Source organism: Amblyomma maculatum, chromosome 2 (genome assembly GCF_055883805.1).
Source record: "Amblyomma maculatum isolate TAMU_Amacu chromosome 2, ASM5588380v1, whole genome shotgun sequence".
Classification (NCBI taxonomy): Eukaryota; Metazoa; Arthropoda; class Arachnida; order Ixodida; family Ixodidae; genus Amblyomma; species Amblyomma maculatum.
In genome coordinates, this window is record NC_139345.1 from 56,213,391 (window position 1) to 56,229,116 (window position 15,726).

General features: G+C 43.2%; 1 protein-coding gene across 2 annotated transcripts in view; it reads right to left on the reverse strand.

Annotated features, from left to right (window-relative positions):
• The window catches only part of LOC146198700 (uncharacterized), a 47,876-nt gene extending 34,255 nt beyond the window's left edge, over positions 1-13,621 (reverse strand). Inside the window, exons 1-4 of one of the 2 annotated variants that reach the window (XM_084594198.1) lie at positions 13,336-13,621; positions 10,328-10,431; positions 7,093-7,189; positions 5,018-5,166 (exon numbers count right to left, since the gene is read on the reverse strand). In XM_084594198.1, the coding sequence (XP_084450324.1) occupies positions 5,018-5,166; positions 7,093-7,189; positions 10,328-10,431; positions 13,336-13,464 (479 nt within the window). In that variant the 5' untranslated portion in view covers positions 13,465-13,621. The remainder of the gene's footprint in view (positions 1-5,017; positions 5,167-7,092; positions 7,190-10,327; positions 10,432-13,335) is intronic. The other variant, XM_084594200.1, reaches the window with a different exon arrangement.
• Positions 13,622-15,726: the final 2,105 nt, after the last annotated feature.

The following is a 15,726-nucleotide window of genomic DNA, read 5'->3' on the forward strand; positions in this document are numbered from 1 at the left end:
CCAAGCTTATTTCCTTCTTTTGAGCTTGTGCGGCACAAAAATCTGCTCTCTCATTACACTCTACTTAAATATGGATTGGAACCCAGCAGAATGTGATCATCTGTCCTCGTGTAGTGGCTTTTTCGATGTGTATGATGCTCCCTATTATTGGTTGAATTGCATTTCTGGAATGTAATGCTGAAAGAAGACTTAGGGAATCAGTATAAATTATGCTGTTCTTAAGGATTTAATTTATTACTCCGTCTATGGATACACAGACAGCATTAAGATTCTGCTGTAAATATGGATGCACAGTTTGGTAGCCTCACTGCATTTTCCCAGTTCATGCGGTATTTGCTTTTTCTGAGAACATGTCAGTGTGAGGTAACATGCACAGGGAAGACTACCAAGGCAGCAACGGTTCATGTCTTTGGGCAATATTTGGAAGAAAGTCTAGTATTTCCAATTCCTTGCATATATCCTCAAAGCGGAGTATTAAAGGTCTGACCGACAGAGGATTACTGATGAACAGTGTTCTGGAATTGAACTTCGTAACTATTAGGTAACCAAGGTGTTTTGGAAGGGATCTTATTCCAAGTATGTATATGTACATGTAAGCATCATCCTCCTGTCTGCAAAGGGCACTTCATTTGTTTCTACACAGAGGTTCCTTGTGGGGGATGTCCTGTATGCACTGAGAGACACAAACCAAGGTTAAGAACTGGGTCCAGTTGCTTTAGATAAGATTGTCCCGCAGAGCCATACAGTATGCTTCCATAATCTAAGGCAGAACAAATTAATCGATGGATATGTAAAAGACATGTCCTGTCGAACCCCCAGTGTTTTCGTGACAGTACTTTGAGAATGTTTAGCGACTTAGATGCTTTCTTCTTGAGGTTGTTGATGTGGAGTAAAAATGTTAGCTTTCTATCAAAAGTAATGCCTAAAAACTTGTGTTCAGTTTTAACAGGTAGTACAGTTTTGTTTCAGTGCAGGTTGGAATCAGTATGCAGGCACTGTTGGAAAGAGAACAGAACAGTCACTGATTTCTGTGGAGAAAAAGAATCCATTTCTGTCTGCCCATGCTGCTAGTTTGTCGCTCTATTTGTCACTCACACGTCAATATGTTGGAGGATGTGCAAGCAATCTGGAGGTCATCAACGCAAAGCAAAAACAATGAATTTGGGGATTATTCTGGCTATGGAATTCATTTTAACAACAGACAGAGTAGTGCTTAAAATACACCCTAGAGGAACACCATTCTCCTGAACAAAGTTCCTCAAAGTGTTCTGCCTGGACGTACATGAAGGGAGTGGTTAGACGGGAAGTCCTTCAGGCAGTTCAACATTCTACCACGGATGCCTAGATCTGCTAGGTTGCGAAGAATTCCAAATCTCCATGTGGTGTCATATGCCTTGTCAAGACCGAAAAAGATTGCAAGGAAATGCTGTCCATGTATAAAGCCTCCCGGACAGTGTTTTCACGACGGACTATATGGTAAATTGTTGAGCAGGCTTTTCTAAACCCTCATTGGTAAGCATCGAAAAAATCCGCGAGATTCCAGCACAAAAGTTAATCTAATATTCAAAATACTTTTGAAAGATTTGGTGAGTATGCCGATTTCCCAGGTTTGAGGAGTCTGAAGTCTGTCTTTCAGCGACGTTTCTGTATCTCAAAAATGAGTGTGTAATGTGACGAACTGCAAACTACGGAGAAATGTTTGCTTAATATGTCTGCCTGTTCTATCTGCTGCCTGCTGTCAGAAAGGGAATTGTATATGGAGAGTATTTACCTTGTAATTTGCGCACTTGCTCCCACATTTTTTTATATGTAACAGATGTTTATAGAAGACCCATACCTCTGCCACGATTCCTTCTCAGCACTCCAGCGAATATACCGCGCCTTCTTGAATGCTACAAGGTTTTTTTGAGGAGGGTATTTACGAAATATTCCCCAGGATTTATTTTGTTTCTTTTTTTTCAGTCACGGCATTCTCATGTGTATCAAATCCTTTGATTTTGATGCACTAAGCCTGAGGACTGTGGAATAGTCATGTGTGCTGCCTCAGTAATACACTTCGTAAACCTCTCATTTAATTCATCAACATTTAGGTCTTCAAAAATACTTTTTCTAGGTTGGCCTCAGACTGGAACCGTGGCCAGTCAGCCAACGGCGCGGTTTTTTTGGTATGATTTTTGGTGATGTCAGATTGATTAGTACTGGGAGATTATCACTCCCATACGGATGATTTAAAATATTCCAATTAAAGTCACTAAAAACAATGTCAACTAAAAGGTATCTAAAACAATCATTTTCCCTGTGCTTGGGGAAACATAGGTGAGCTTGCCTGTGTTTAGCAAGCAAATATTGTTACATAGAATAAAACCCTATACTTTTTGTCCTCGTGGGTCAGTTTCTTCACTTCCCCAAGAAGAAGAGAGTGTGTTAAAATATCCAACCACCAGATATGGCTCTGGTAGTTGGTTTAAAAGGTCCTCTATTCTGAAAGAGCTATCTTCATGTTGATTCAAAGTAGACGTTACACACTGTAATCGTCTTAAATGTAAGTAAGGTAGCTACCATCGCTTAAAATCTAGTTTTAAGCTGATGTTCCCATGATGGTACGTTAATTTTTATTATGATGGCAACACAACGTCAACTAAAACCCCGAGAACTTGCTGCTATCGCATGTCCATCTTTATTTCTTGAACAAATCACACGTGTACTTGCACAGTGAAAATCTTGTATTTTTATAACTTACTTACACATATATGTTACCAATTCTGTTTTTCATTTCTGTGCGCCCCACCCCTTATGTAATACCCTCTAATGAGGGTCTTTAAGGTATTAAAGTGATGTGATGATGAGTCTGTGTGGTCCCGGTCACGGCGGAATACTTTATATTTTTTAATATATTTAATATTTTCAATATATTAAAATATATTAAATACATAAAATATAAAATATAAATTAAAATATATTTATTATATTTTAATTCCACTAAACGAGAAACGCAGTCTTTTTATTAAGAAAAAAAGAAAACCAAGGTTTTTTTCTGAATCGGTGTTTCAGGAATTTTCTTTTCTAGTTCGCTCCAAGGAGCTCCGCCACCTTTCTGATGTTGATGTGCTGGATGTTCAATGGTTGTTGTGTCCATTGCATCCTCAGACACAATGGAAGATTGTGCAGAATGCACAGAAACGTTTGAGTTAGGCCTCACTATGTGAGGGGAGGCCTTTGGGCCAGCTGACGGTCTGCCCAGCCTTTTTTGGGGGTGGCGGAGTAGACCCAGCTACATCTGCCAGGGGCGTGGAGGGCCCTGTCCCAAGCTCACATCGTGTGGCCTGAGAAGGTCCCGAGGGTTGCTGCAACACCGCCCCCTGTTGTGTCACAACAGAATAAATTAAATTCTGAGCCGAAGAAAGTTGTTTGAGTGCTTCACTGTAGGCTAAATTTTCTTTAACTTTGAGTGTGACGATGTATTTTTCTTTCTTGCACATTGGGCAAGTACGTGAGTGGGCAGCATGGCTGCCCTCACAGTTCACGCAACGTTGAGTATCAGCTTCACAGTTTTTGGCAGGACGCTCAAGGGAGACTCATTGCGCGCAAGTGAGTTGGCCTCGGCAGGTCTGCAAGCCATGGCCATACCTCTGGCATTGGAAGCAGCGGTGTGGGTTCAGGATGATAGGTCTCAGATCTATCTATCTTTGTGTAACTTATCTCCATGGCTTCAGGTAGTAGGCTCGATTCAAATGTAAGGACAATGTGCTTTGTTGCTATTTCTTTGTTTGCCCGTCTGATTTTAATTCTATAGACATTTGAGACATTTTGATCTTTCAGTCCTCCAAGGAGTTCTTCCTCACTCAAGCACCTCAGGTTGTTATCTGATATGACTCCCTTGACAGGTGTCTGGTGATGGTTACAGGATACTCTCCAAAGCCGGTTACTGCTGACAGATTTTCATGCTGGTGGTGATATAGGATTTGCAGGAGAAGGTCGCCATTCAGACTTTGTAACCCTGACCTATTGCTTCAGTCAATGTCTTAGTCACTAGGAAAGGCGAGATGAGTCTAGCATTTTTTCTTTTTCGGCATCTTCATTGTGCACGTGACGTGGAAGCGTAAGAACTTGTTTGCATTTTTTTGGAAAAAAAACTGAGGTTTCATCAGTGTGCCCATTTTTACGGGAGTGATCATTTGAAAGTGGAACGTTAGCCATGAGAAAGATATTTGTTTCCGGCCACGGTGGCAGCCATCCACCACGGAGCCCTACAAGTAGAAAGGCAAGAGAATAAAGTCCTGCCCACGCAAGCTGTGCACTATGACTATAACCAAATATGGCTTAACTGCAGGTGATTATACCATGCAACGTTAACCCTAGCTACGTGGAAGAAGGAAAAACAAAGAAACAAGGAGGACAGGAAAAGGCAGCTGCCAATTTCCGCTGGTCGGGTCAGCCCAGAGGTGCCGTCTATGCGAAGTGTGGGCCAAAGTGGTGTATTGCCTCTGCTGAGGGGCTTTAAAGGTACAAACGGTCTGCAGCGGCTCAACCACCAGGATCCCATTTTCCCCAGACACAGCAGTGTCATGCACGGCTTAACGTGGTTGCTCGCGGTCCGTGGTGTCGCACTGTACACATAAACATCTATCTGCTTTAACAGATGCCCCCTATGGAGAACAGCCGAAATAAAAAAAAAACTAAAACCTTCTTCGGACGTGATAATTATATAACTCAATTTATATACCATTGATGTGCTTGCTTAATCACGATTTACTAATTGTACAACTATTGTATAATTCCTAAGGCTTTTCACTGTTACTATATAATTTTACAATACACGAAATTGATGTACAAAGTAGTGTTGTCCAATTGTTTCTTGCATTTATTGCATAGGCCCATGTCTAGCCAAAAAGGCTAAGAAAACCCAGATAGTTTCCATGTATGGTTTTTATTGTTTGAATTGATAGAACTGATTGATTCATGTGCACATATTTATACAGAACATGTGGCACGTCAGAGAAGCTGATCCCCCGCTCACCTGAGCAGCAGCTGGACCAGCGGCTTGGGCAGCAGGGGTTCTGGCAGCAGCCGGAGCCAGTGCTTCAGAAGGCCGGACACGTCATGGATGGGTGCCGAGGCCAGCACCACCGAGGCAACGCCCAGAGAGGCGCTGGACTCCAGCGACGTCTGCGCACGTGTACACAGCATAACATGCAAGCAGATGTGATGGGTTCCAGGCAGAACAGACAACAGCAGCAGCATGCACCCGACAAGAAACATTGTGGCTTCCCACAAAGACAATGTGGCGTCATAGAGAGAATGTGGCCTCAGGCTACCCATTACAATACTGAAAATTTCGCTCATCAAGCGCAAAGCATCAAAGTGCAACATAATGCTTATGACACGGCAGAAATAGTGTGGCCAGCAGAAAACGCCTGAACTGAAGCTGTGAAAACAGTAAACTTAACCTGTCTGCAGAAAAATGAAGTTTCACACGGCTCCTAAACTTGGTGGGAAATGAATAGGACAGAGAAGAAGGCCTGCGGTGGTGTCAATGTCGTGGACAATGGACGAGCAGAATGAAGTGGCAATAGAACAAAATCTTTAGCGGGCCTATGCGATCGCAACCACAGAGAAGGAAAACAAAATAGTTCACAAAAAAGTGCAGCTCTTGTATGAAAAGATTAGTACCACTGAGGATCAAGTACAGTTAAATAACGATTTCTCTAAGGTAATAACATTGTGATAAAAAACGAAAATGCTCTTCAGATGTGATTATATAACTCAATTTATATACCACTGATGTGCTTGCTTAATCACAATTTACTAATTGTGCAACTACTGTATATAAAGCCTTATATATACAACTCATATTTTATCATAATCACCATATCATGGTGATAAAACAGTGTTCATATGTGTAATTCAGAAAAAGAAGCCTTTGCTGTCTAACTATGCTGCTAATAATATTGTTCTCTTTGAAGTACATTCCTACAAGTACCTTGGCCTTCGGATCTGCAATAACCTCTCCTGGACAGACCATGTTGATAATGTCGCAGCTAATGCCCTACGCAAGCTACTTTTCCTCCGACGTGCTCCGAAACTTAGCCCCCAAGTGTACGTTTCCTTTCTTATAACAATTATTAGCCCCATGTATGTCGTCATAATCTGGGATCCTTTCACTAAATCTAACACTGATAAATTAGACAAAGTTCAAAAGAAAGACGTACGGTTTATTTACAACTCATAACTGCACATCTATCACTACTCTTTTTAACCAAAGTAGTTTGCCTCCAGTCTCACACAGAAATCATATCTGTCGTCAAATTCTTTTTTCAATTAATCAAAGGTCAGTACAATATTGACACATCCAATATTATATCATTCTCTTCCGGATACAGCACTAGACAATGGCATGATTTTACAACAACATTACACGCACGAATTAACACCTATAAGTATTCCTTCCCCAGAACAATTACAGACTGTAATAATATTACTAATGATGCAGTGACACAAACTTCACTAAAATTGTTTGAAACCCATCTTTAGAATTGTACCGCTACATCCCTGTGTTTGGTTGATACTCCCACAATTGTATTTTTAACTTTTTCTTGTTGTTTCCAGCATTCATGTACTTCTGTATTGTACCAAATTTTTGAACACCTGCCCTACTCCCACTAGCCAAATAAAATTCAAGTAGTTGCTAAAATAAAACACGGCAATCAATATGCAAAGTGACTGCATATCTAAGTTAGGGCTTGTGTAAACAAAGAGCTTCAGGGTGCCCTCTTGCTGACCGAACAGTATGTTCAAGCACAATCATTGGTTGTGTGAACCTCACTTGGTGCAGGGATAATGCCCCACTCACAATGATGTGGCATTATCAGGGCAGCTCCTACACTAGCTACACTGGTGTAGGCTGCACTGGTGTAGCTGGTGTAGGTTAACAAAAAAAAGCTCTTATGTCTCATGCAACATTTCTTGCAAGGCAGTGAGGTGTTGCAACCAGGTCAATGCACACTGACTACAACCTGGTCTGCAATAAACTTGTACCACAGTCACCCAGAAATGCCGTAAGCCTCGTGTGTTTCCAGATGACAAATGACTAACCCTGAGAAGGCGCTGACGTGACAGGGAGCCGGACTTCCGCAGGATGCCCTCAGTCGATGCATGCGACAGCAGCACGCGCAGGCTTTCATCCAAAAACCTGGAAGTACACGCACACATATGCAAGAAAGGGGAGGGATCTTGATTTACACTAGTCAAAACAGAAAGCAAGAGAAGTATTGCATGCACACAACTCCGTACCAAATTTTGCACGAGGGAAGAGAGGGCGGGAGGCTACAGGTAGATCAACAAGTTGGGTTGTAATAGCAAGGTTACTGTGCATGATGTTCAGGGTAGCAAGCATCATAGAGTCGAATGAAGTTGCCAAAAGTGCTACCATTTCCTCAAGGTGAGAAAATGGGCAGTTTCTGGGAAGAACAGGTAAAACTTATTTTCATGCACCAGCACTAGAGCTTCCATTCAGCCATTTAGCTGTTGTGGGATGACTAAAGCTTGCTCATGAGCATGCCTTTGGCGCTGGTAGTTAGCAGGTGACGTGGCTTGGCCCTGCCTGGTCATCTCATTGTGTGACATCACAGGCAGAAACTACAAACCTGACACTACAGGCTGAAATCGGCAGAGGCTACAAACCTGAGCAGCACTTCTGAGGTAAGAATGCAAACCGTCGGGATCTTCAAAACCACAGTCAGACACATACTACCTCTAGGTTATACAGGCATGTTCCTGTGGGTAGCCTTCACATAATGGATGTGGTAAACCACAACTGTATGCTATTTGGTGTATGCAACGCGAACCCAGAAGAGAAGCGAAAACTGAAGTGCTAGACCTCCTAATACACATTGCAATTAAACATATAAAATCCAACGTCAATTTTTCAGCCGTTAATTCAAATCTTCCTCTATCACAGCATCTCACAGTGGAGTACGATATAGAATCTTTTTAATGCACTTGAGAAAAAGGTCAAATATATTATTGCTTAAAGAAAGAAAAATCTCTGAATGGCAAAAATTGAGAAATTTAAACAAAGTTTGGTGGCGCATAAGTGGCTATTACTATCATGTGCCAAATACACGGTCAAAGAGTGTGTTGTGAGAGGTGATAATGTTTCGATACCTAAAAAAGGCTTAAAGCATTGAGAAACAACATGTGAAAAATCAAACAAGGGTTGGTTCCGCTAAAAGCAACATTAGGTGAAATGGGATGTGTTGAGTGTAAAATACAGTAGAATACTTTCTTGTTTTATGCACGTGATGAGAATGTGGTTTACTGCTAGCTCATCGTCACGCATTTTGCAAATAAGCTTGTCTTTTTCCCTTAAGATATAGAGTGTGATGTTTAAGTGTGCCCTACACAAAGACGGCATAAAATTACTGCGAAGAAATGCTCCTGTTGTTGACATGATTCAGATTCTACGAAGATGGGCTTTACAGAATAAAACATGGTTGCCTTTTTTTCCCCAGCCAACCTGCCAGTTGGCTCTGTTTGCAGTGGACTAACTGCATGCAATCTCCGCGTGGTGTGCTTACATTTTTATCTCCATGATTCTGGCTTGTGCAGCGCATGCATCTGCCCTCTCATTACCTTGATCCCTATGTGACTAGGGAACCAGCAAAACCTTACGGTTTCTTTGTTACGACTTCTACTATGCTGTGCATTATGCTTCCTATTAAGGGGTTGACAGCATTTTTTAGTGTAATGTGGAGAGCACACTCTGGCAGTCAGTATAGATCATGCCGTTTTTGATCTGCTCATTTGTTATTTTTTTCTACAGCGACATAGATTGCATAACACCCAGCAGTGAAAACTGTTGCATGCTGAGGCAGTCTCATTCCGCAAAATTTCTGAACTATAATATTTTGTCAGTCACAAAATAGGTGAATAAAAAGTCTAACAAGTAAGTTTATAAGTTAGCATGTCAGAACAGAATATTCAAAGTAACACAAGTCATGCTAAACTTTCCAGTCAGCAAATAAAGAAAAATGCAATTCCTCATGTCAATCGTTTAATCCATAGTGAAGTAACAAGGCTGACACAGAGCTGTTTCGTCGAAAGTTGCCTGCTACACTGCTAGTCACATGCAATCATTCAGAACATTTCCAGTACCTTCAGAACGACCTCAAAAAGCAGTGCATCACCTTGGCAATGGTGGAAATTAAATTTATAAGGGCAGCTGTCTATAGGCAGAGCTGTTAACTACATATTGAAGTGTCGATGCTGCAAAATTGCAAGAAGGCCACTGCTGCTAAGCAGAATCAATGGCAGACGAGGTCGCTGGCTTAAGTGCCATGCTTACTATGCCCACTACATGCAGACAGAATTTGTGAGAAGTTTAAAAATACCCCTTGCATGGCTAAAGCAAAAAGTGATTCTGAAACTGAGGTACAGGCCTCGCCAGGGTGGTGCAGTGGTAAGACGCCCGACTGCTGTGCCGGAGTACCCGGGTTCGAACCCGACCTCGGCGGCTGCGATTCGATGGAGGCGAAACGAAGAGGCGTGCGTATGCTGTGCGATGTCAGCGCGCGCTAAAGATCCCCAGGTGGTCGAAATTACTCTGTAGTCCTCCACTAGGGCTCCTCTCTCTCTCTCTTTCCACTTTAACTCCCACCTTCCTCCCTTCCCTTATGGCGCGGTTCAGTTGTTCACAGAAACAAGTGTGACAGTTATTGGGCCTTTCCCTTCCTATGAACCAATTAAAAAAAAAAAACTGAGGTACAGCCCCTTTTCAACATCACACATGGTGTTGCTTGCTCAGAATAGAATCATTTTGTGCTATCGCTCAAATTCAACAATTTGAATAGGCATGGTAGGCAATGAGTTGACGTGTTTCCGATTATTGCATAAGTATGCCTTCCCTCTTCCTCTTCATCCACAAAATTGTGCCTGAATTTGTAAATTTTTTTCTTTGAGCACATAATGCTGGCTTGTGGAATGAACTATGAATAAATGGAGGAAAATGTGCACTCACATCAGGGACAGATTTGCATGGAAGGTGAATCACATTCTACCTGAAATTTTAAGTAGGAAAAAACATGCTGGTCGCAATTTTTATCAACCCCCTCCTCCCCTTCACGCTAGTTCAGAGAGTTGGCTAGTGGTGATGCTTCTAGATTGTGGAGGCTTCATCCATTGTAGTTTGTGTTGCGACACTGGTAGTGATCAAGCAGTTGAAACCCTTGAAAAGAAAATGCAATCATTCTGTTCAGATCATTTTACAGCTTCAGTAGGGATGCTACCTGCTCGTAAAGTGAAATAAAAGTACAGAGGGAAGCATACTGACCAGGGCACAATCAGGCCAGCCAAGAGATGCGATACCTGCTGCGGCTGCTCTGCAATGTCCACACCAAACAACGGCCATCCCCTCAGTGTCCCCTGCACAAAGGTCTGCAACTCAATAGCAGAATGACACAACACCAAGTACAGTCATCACGGCGATTATTTTTGGGGGGGGGTATGATGTGAGAAAATTTAGTTTGGCCACAGAATCAGCTGCCCACCATGGAGCCCAATAAGGGAACAGGATTGGAAAAGTCCAACTTGTGCCAGCTGTACACCCTAATTATGTATAACCAATCTGTGGTTAGCCCCACAAGGCTAACACTCGCCACCTGGAAGAATGAGAAAGCCGAGAAGAGAAGAGGACATAAAGGTAAAACTTGAAGGGGAGGATGGGAAAAGCAGGCTGCCGATTTACCCAGCTGGTCAGGTGAGCCCAAAGGTGCTGTCTACAGGAAGCCGAGGCCAAAGTGGTGTGTTGATTCTACTGAGAGGCCTAAGAGGTCCAAATAATCAGCGTTTGCTAAACTACCAGGATCCCTTTTTCTCCAGACGCAAGAGATGCCATGCACATCTAAGTGCGAGTGCTCGAGGTCTGTGGTTTTGTGAAGCACAACAGACACCTGCTTTAACAGATAGATGCCCCCTGCAGGTGCAGCAGTTGTATTTGGAAGAAAAAAAAAATATCTTTCAGGAAGGGAGAAGTTTTATTATTACAAACTGTAAGCCGACAAAGTTCAGACCATTGCTGGATGATAGGTTTCTTGAACCAAATATGCACGAATGGTACAAGACTGATAGACATACAGGTAAGGACAAGACACTTTTTTTTTGTGATCTGTAAACACTGTTGGCTGAAACTGTGCACCAACCTACCTCCCAGCCAAACCCTCCAAATAAGAAAATTCAGTTCACAGGACATATACTGCCATGGGTTACAACCTTGGTAATGCTGAGGCTCCATCACGCCATGCTGCTATCGTGCAGTATCCCACTCAGTGCGCAGCCAACACCATCTTGCCTCATACGGTCTTAGCGCCTCGAGGCATCACATCTTTCGTAGTTTTCAAAAAAGTAGACACTGTCGCTATCTCCCTGATCTTGTAGTAACACAGAAATTTGAGCTAGTTGGTTCATCTCCTATATTTTACCGGCGCTGCGATAGGGGACGAGGAACAAGAAGAGACGACAAGACAAGCGCTGACCTTGAGTCATCTAGTTGGTGGAAACTCCGGAACCAGCCATCACCAGGAGGTGGTAGCCATTTCCAGTTCCAGCGTTTCCACCAATCATATGACCTGAGGTCGAAGAGATAGCAGACTCTGGAGATAGCGACACTTTCAATAATGAAGAAAACTCAGAATACGGACCCTGGTGCACAGTTCACTCGAGTTTTGTTGCCAGCGCTGACAAGCACAGCTTAGATAAGACCTCAAAACTGTAAAATTAACATCATCCCAGTAAACATTGCAAGGTTGAGCACCCCAACAGCCAATGAAGCTTCCTCACAAACAAATGACAATGCACGCTATGCCCTGCCGGGGTGATGCAGTGGTAAGACACCTGACTACTGTGCCGGAGTACCTGGGTTCGAACCCGACCTCGGCGGTTGCGTTTCGATGGAGGCGAAACGGAGTGGCGTCCATGTGCTGTGCGATGTCAGTGCACGTTAAAGAACCCCAGGTGGTCGAAATTTCCGAAGTCCTCCACTATGACGTCTCTCATAGCCTTAGTCGTTTTGGGACGTTAAATTACCCCACAAAGCCAACAATGCACGCTAGATGGCAAGCAGTGAAATGAAGCCTTCAAGGGTCATTACTTAATTAGCAGTAATATGGGCTGAAGATTGAATAGGCACGGAGAAAGAGGAACACTGTGAAAGCACAACTTTGCGGCTGGTGTGAAAATATTTCACCTTGGCTGAAAAGTCTAATTTACAACTGAACAGACTGGCGAACGTCACACCAATACAAATGTGTACAATGTTGTGGAAACCAATGATATACATTGCAATGAGCCCAATAAGTAAGCGTGAAATTTCAACAGCTGACAGCATGCACTGTCACTTGCTTCAGGTTTGTCAGTGTGGCTAGCAGTATACTACCATTGTACTCATTGAAAATTACTCTACCAGCTTCTGCAAGAACATACTTCAACACGTTATTGCTGTATTTTACTGCACTACAGTTTTCCATATTATATTATACTACTGGTTGAAGCCTAGTTGGTCAAGTCAAAAAACAATGAAAAGCCTAATGGGAAATTGGCCGTCGCGTGAGACGGCAAGCGGAAATTCTTTGCCAATTCCAGCAACATCCGAATGTCACGAGATAGCGCTATTGTAAATAAATCTGTCGTCAAGAGCCATCATGGGTGGTAGTCGGGCGGTTGCTAACACACTGCACAAAAGAAAAAAAAAATAGCCATATGAAAACCAACAGTTCCGCTCGTAAGTGCAGGTTCATCCACCGTGAACGGAAAATGGGAATTTCAGAGGTGGGACAGACTTTTTTGAGCATACCACCGCTGATGCCGCCGAGACGTTAACACGTACCGATTTTCTTAACAGGTAGATAGCTAGCGGTTATTCTCAAACAACCAGCCACCGTGGTTCTGCCAAGGCGACCGTAGACAGTTCAAGCAATAGGGCGGCGATATATGCTGCGACGCGAACTTCCTCGCTGAAAATAAACACGTTCGGTTTGGTTTGTAGGGTTTAATGCCCAAAGCGACTTGGGCTACGAGAGACGCCGTAGTGTAGGACTCCAGAAATTTCGACCACTTTGTGTTCTTTAACGTGCACAGACATCGCACAGCCCACGGACGCCACTCCGTTTCGCCTCCATCGAAACGCAGCCGCCGGCCTCCTGAGATTGAACTCGTAGTAGGGCGTCGTAGACTTGCCCACCACGGCGGGGCAATAAACGCGTTTCGACAACTTCCACAGAACAGAAAACAGCAGGTGCGCGCGGTTGTAGCGTTGCTTGACAAGAAAATTTAAATGCACCCAACCTGTTTGGCCGAAGTCACAGGCGTTGTCTTGAGGCACGGTACACGAAATCCCAAGCGACGTAGCTCGCTGGCTGCCACCTGTCTTACCGAGTCGGCTCTGTCATGGGCACAGGGCGTAGAGTTGAGCATTGCATCCACTCTTACTCTTATTCTCGCGCTGAACGCAGCAGCTAAACCCCCGCAACACCTGCCACCCAACCCTTGTCAAACCCGCCGAACGGCCGAACTAACGGCCGGCCGATATTCAAGTTTCGTGCCACACAAGCTGCTTAGCGCGACAACAGCACAGCCACAGGTTAGAAGGCCAAACACTCAAGTAAACAAATTATAAAACTACAAATATAAAAGGGCACAAAATAATAACAATTTTTACTTTAATTACGCTAGAGGTAACAAATGTAAGCCATGAGCGTGCCACTTATGATTTTAAATTTTACAACACTCTTGTTGCGCCCCCTGTTCCTTCGGCAACGGCCGGTCTGTGCGCGCGTACGGTGGCACGGCCGGTCTCTTCTCTTACGGCCTCTCCAATGGGGTGTGTTTCTACCGCCCGCCGCGCCTCGGTGGGGTCGCCACCGCCCCACTGCTGCTCCTCCGCTACAGCCGTTCACGCGCAAGGGAAACGCGCGCTCGCTTTTAGCTTCGCCCGCATCGGTTGCAACCGGCAGGTCCTGATATTTCACCCCTTATGGCTTATAGGAAGAAGCCGTAATCAGCGTCTGATTTATCGTGTATGAGCAATAAAATCGTCAATAATGCGCGTGCGCGCGAGAGCGCGCGCGCCTTCGTCAGTGCTGTCGCGCACGGTCGAATGAAGTTTCGGGTGCACTTACATCAACACCTTTTGCCCCTAAATTTTTCACAAAACTATATCTACCATTTTATGCAGTGTGCCTTTGAAAGCTGTAAGCAGGTATAGCGCGACCTGACGCTATTGCATGGCAAACTGTTCGGTGGATATTCCAAGTATTCTGTCAACCGTTGCCGTTTTCGTTTAGAGCAAAAGAGGCACTGACGAAAATTCATAGCACGTCTCAGATTCAGAGTAAGGAACAAAAATTTACGCATACAGTTAAAATTTCAGTTGTCTAGTGATGTGGGCTGTTCTAGCTTCGTTTAAAACAAATCAGTAGGTTGAAAGACAGCAGATGTATACGTATAGTCTCGCGACTGACGCACACGTAGACAGTCCGTAGTCAGTTTAATACCAGTGATAAAAAAAGAACAATTAATCAAGGAAATGGGTATAAACAGATATGCATAATTGAAAAGAGCAGCAGGCAATAAAAAAAAAATGTCCTTCAAAGTTAACACATTGCGCTCATTCATCAAAACGGTACATGCGGCTAGAAAATTGAAGTCTCAAAATCTTTCTGGACGGTTTGTGCACATAAGGAGCTGGCCTTTCGTTCCTGTATGTCACCTTCTTAGCATAATTGACAAGAAGGAGTCTGAGAAATTTCTCACATATTAAAGAAGCGGACCTTGGCTATTGTCAATGCCTTCCGGGCAACTCAGCAAAGGTGAGTTCTGAAGTGCTGGCTGGATTAAGATTTGAAGGACTTCAAGGACATTTGTGTGTGGTGCATGACAGCTTTTTCAAAAAAAAGACACAACTTTGTCCAAGAGAGCTACAAACTCTGGTTTTGGATAATGCAGTCCGCTAGAATCTTGTCCTCGCAGAATAGTGTACATGGGGCTGCTTCTTTCGCTGGTTTCAAGAAGGATAGCACAAACGTCACACCCGAAGTCACTGATTAACTTCACAATGTATACAGCGACGTAAGCTAAACCAGAATACGTGACAGTGGGTAATGGGATGATAGGAGATACCATCACTTCTTTCGGTTCTTCGGTTACTGATTGCGGCAGAGCTGAAATGATTTCGTCGGTGTCGACACTAGGTGCCTAGGCGCGCAATACAGTGCGACATACAACTCCTATAGTCACCTCTGAATAAATAGCACAGAGAAAAGCTTTTATATCCATTATTGAGGAGTGTCCCTTGAGTAACAGTGGCGAATGTGTAATAAGCAAAGCATTCTACCAAAATAACGGGGCAGCGATTGCTCTCTAAGGCAGGCATTACTGCACAGATAGTTACAAGGAACTATTAGTTCAAAAACATACCAGAAAAAGAAATAAAATATTGCTAGGAATTAGTGCTTGAAATAGATTTCCTGTTTTTTTTTCATGAAATAATCATGATATCATGTAGACATTTCATTAAACCAACGTTTATTTCCAAAAATAAAATAATGTTTATAATACAACATAAAACATTTGCTGGTCTATAAATTATAGCAAAATTGAAAACAAAACTTAAAAGCGTTAACTCTGACGTTATACTACTACTTTATGTCATGTAAGCATTGTGCAACTTACATTACA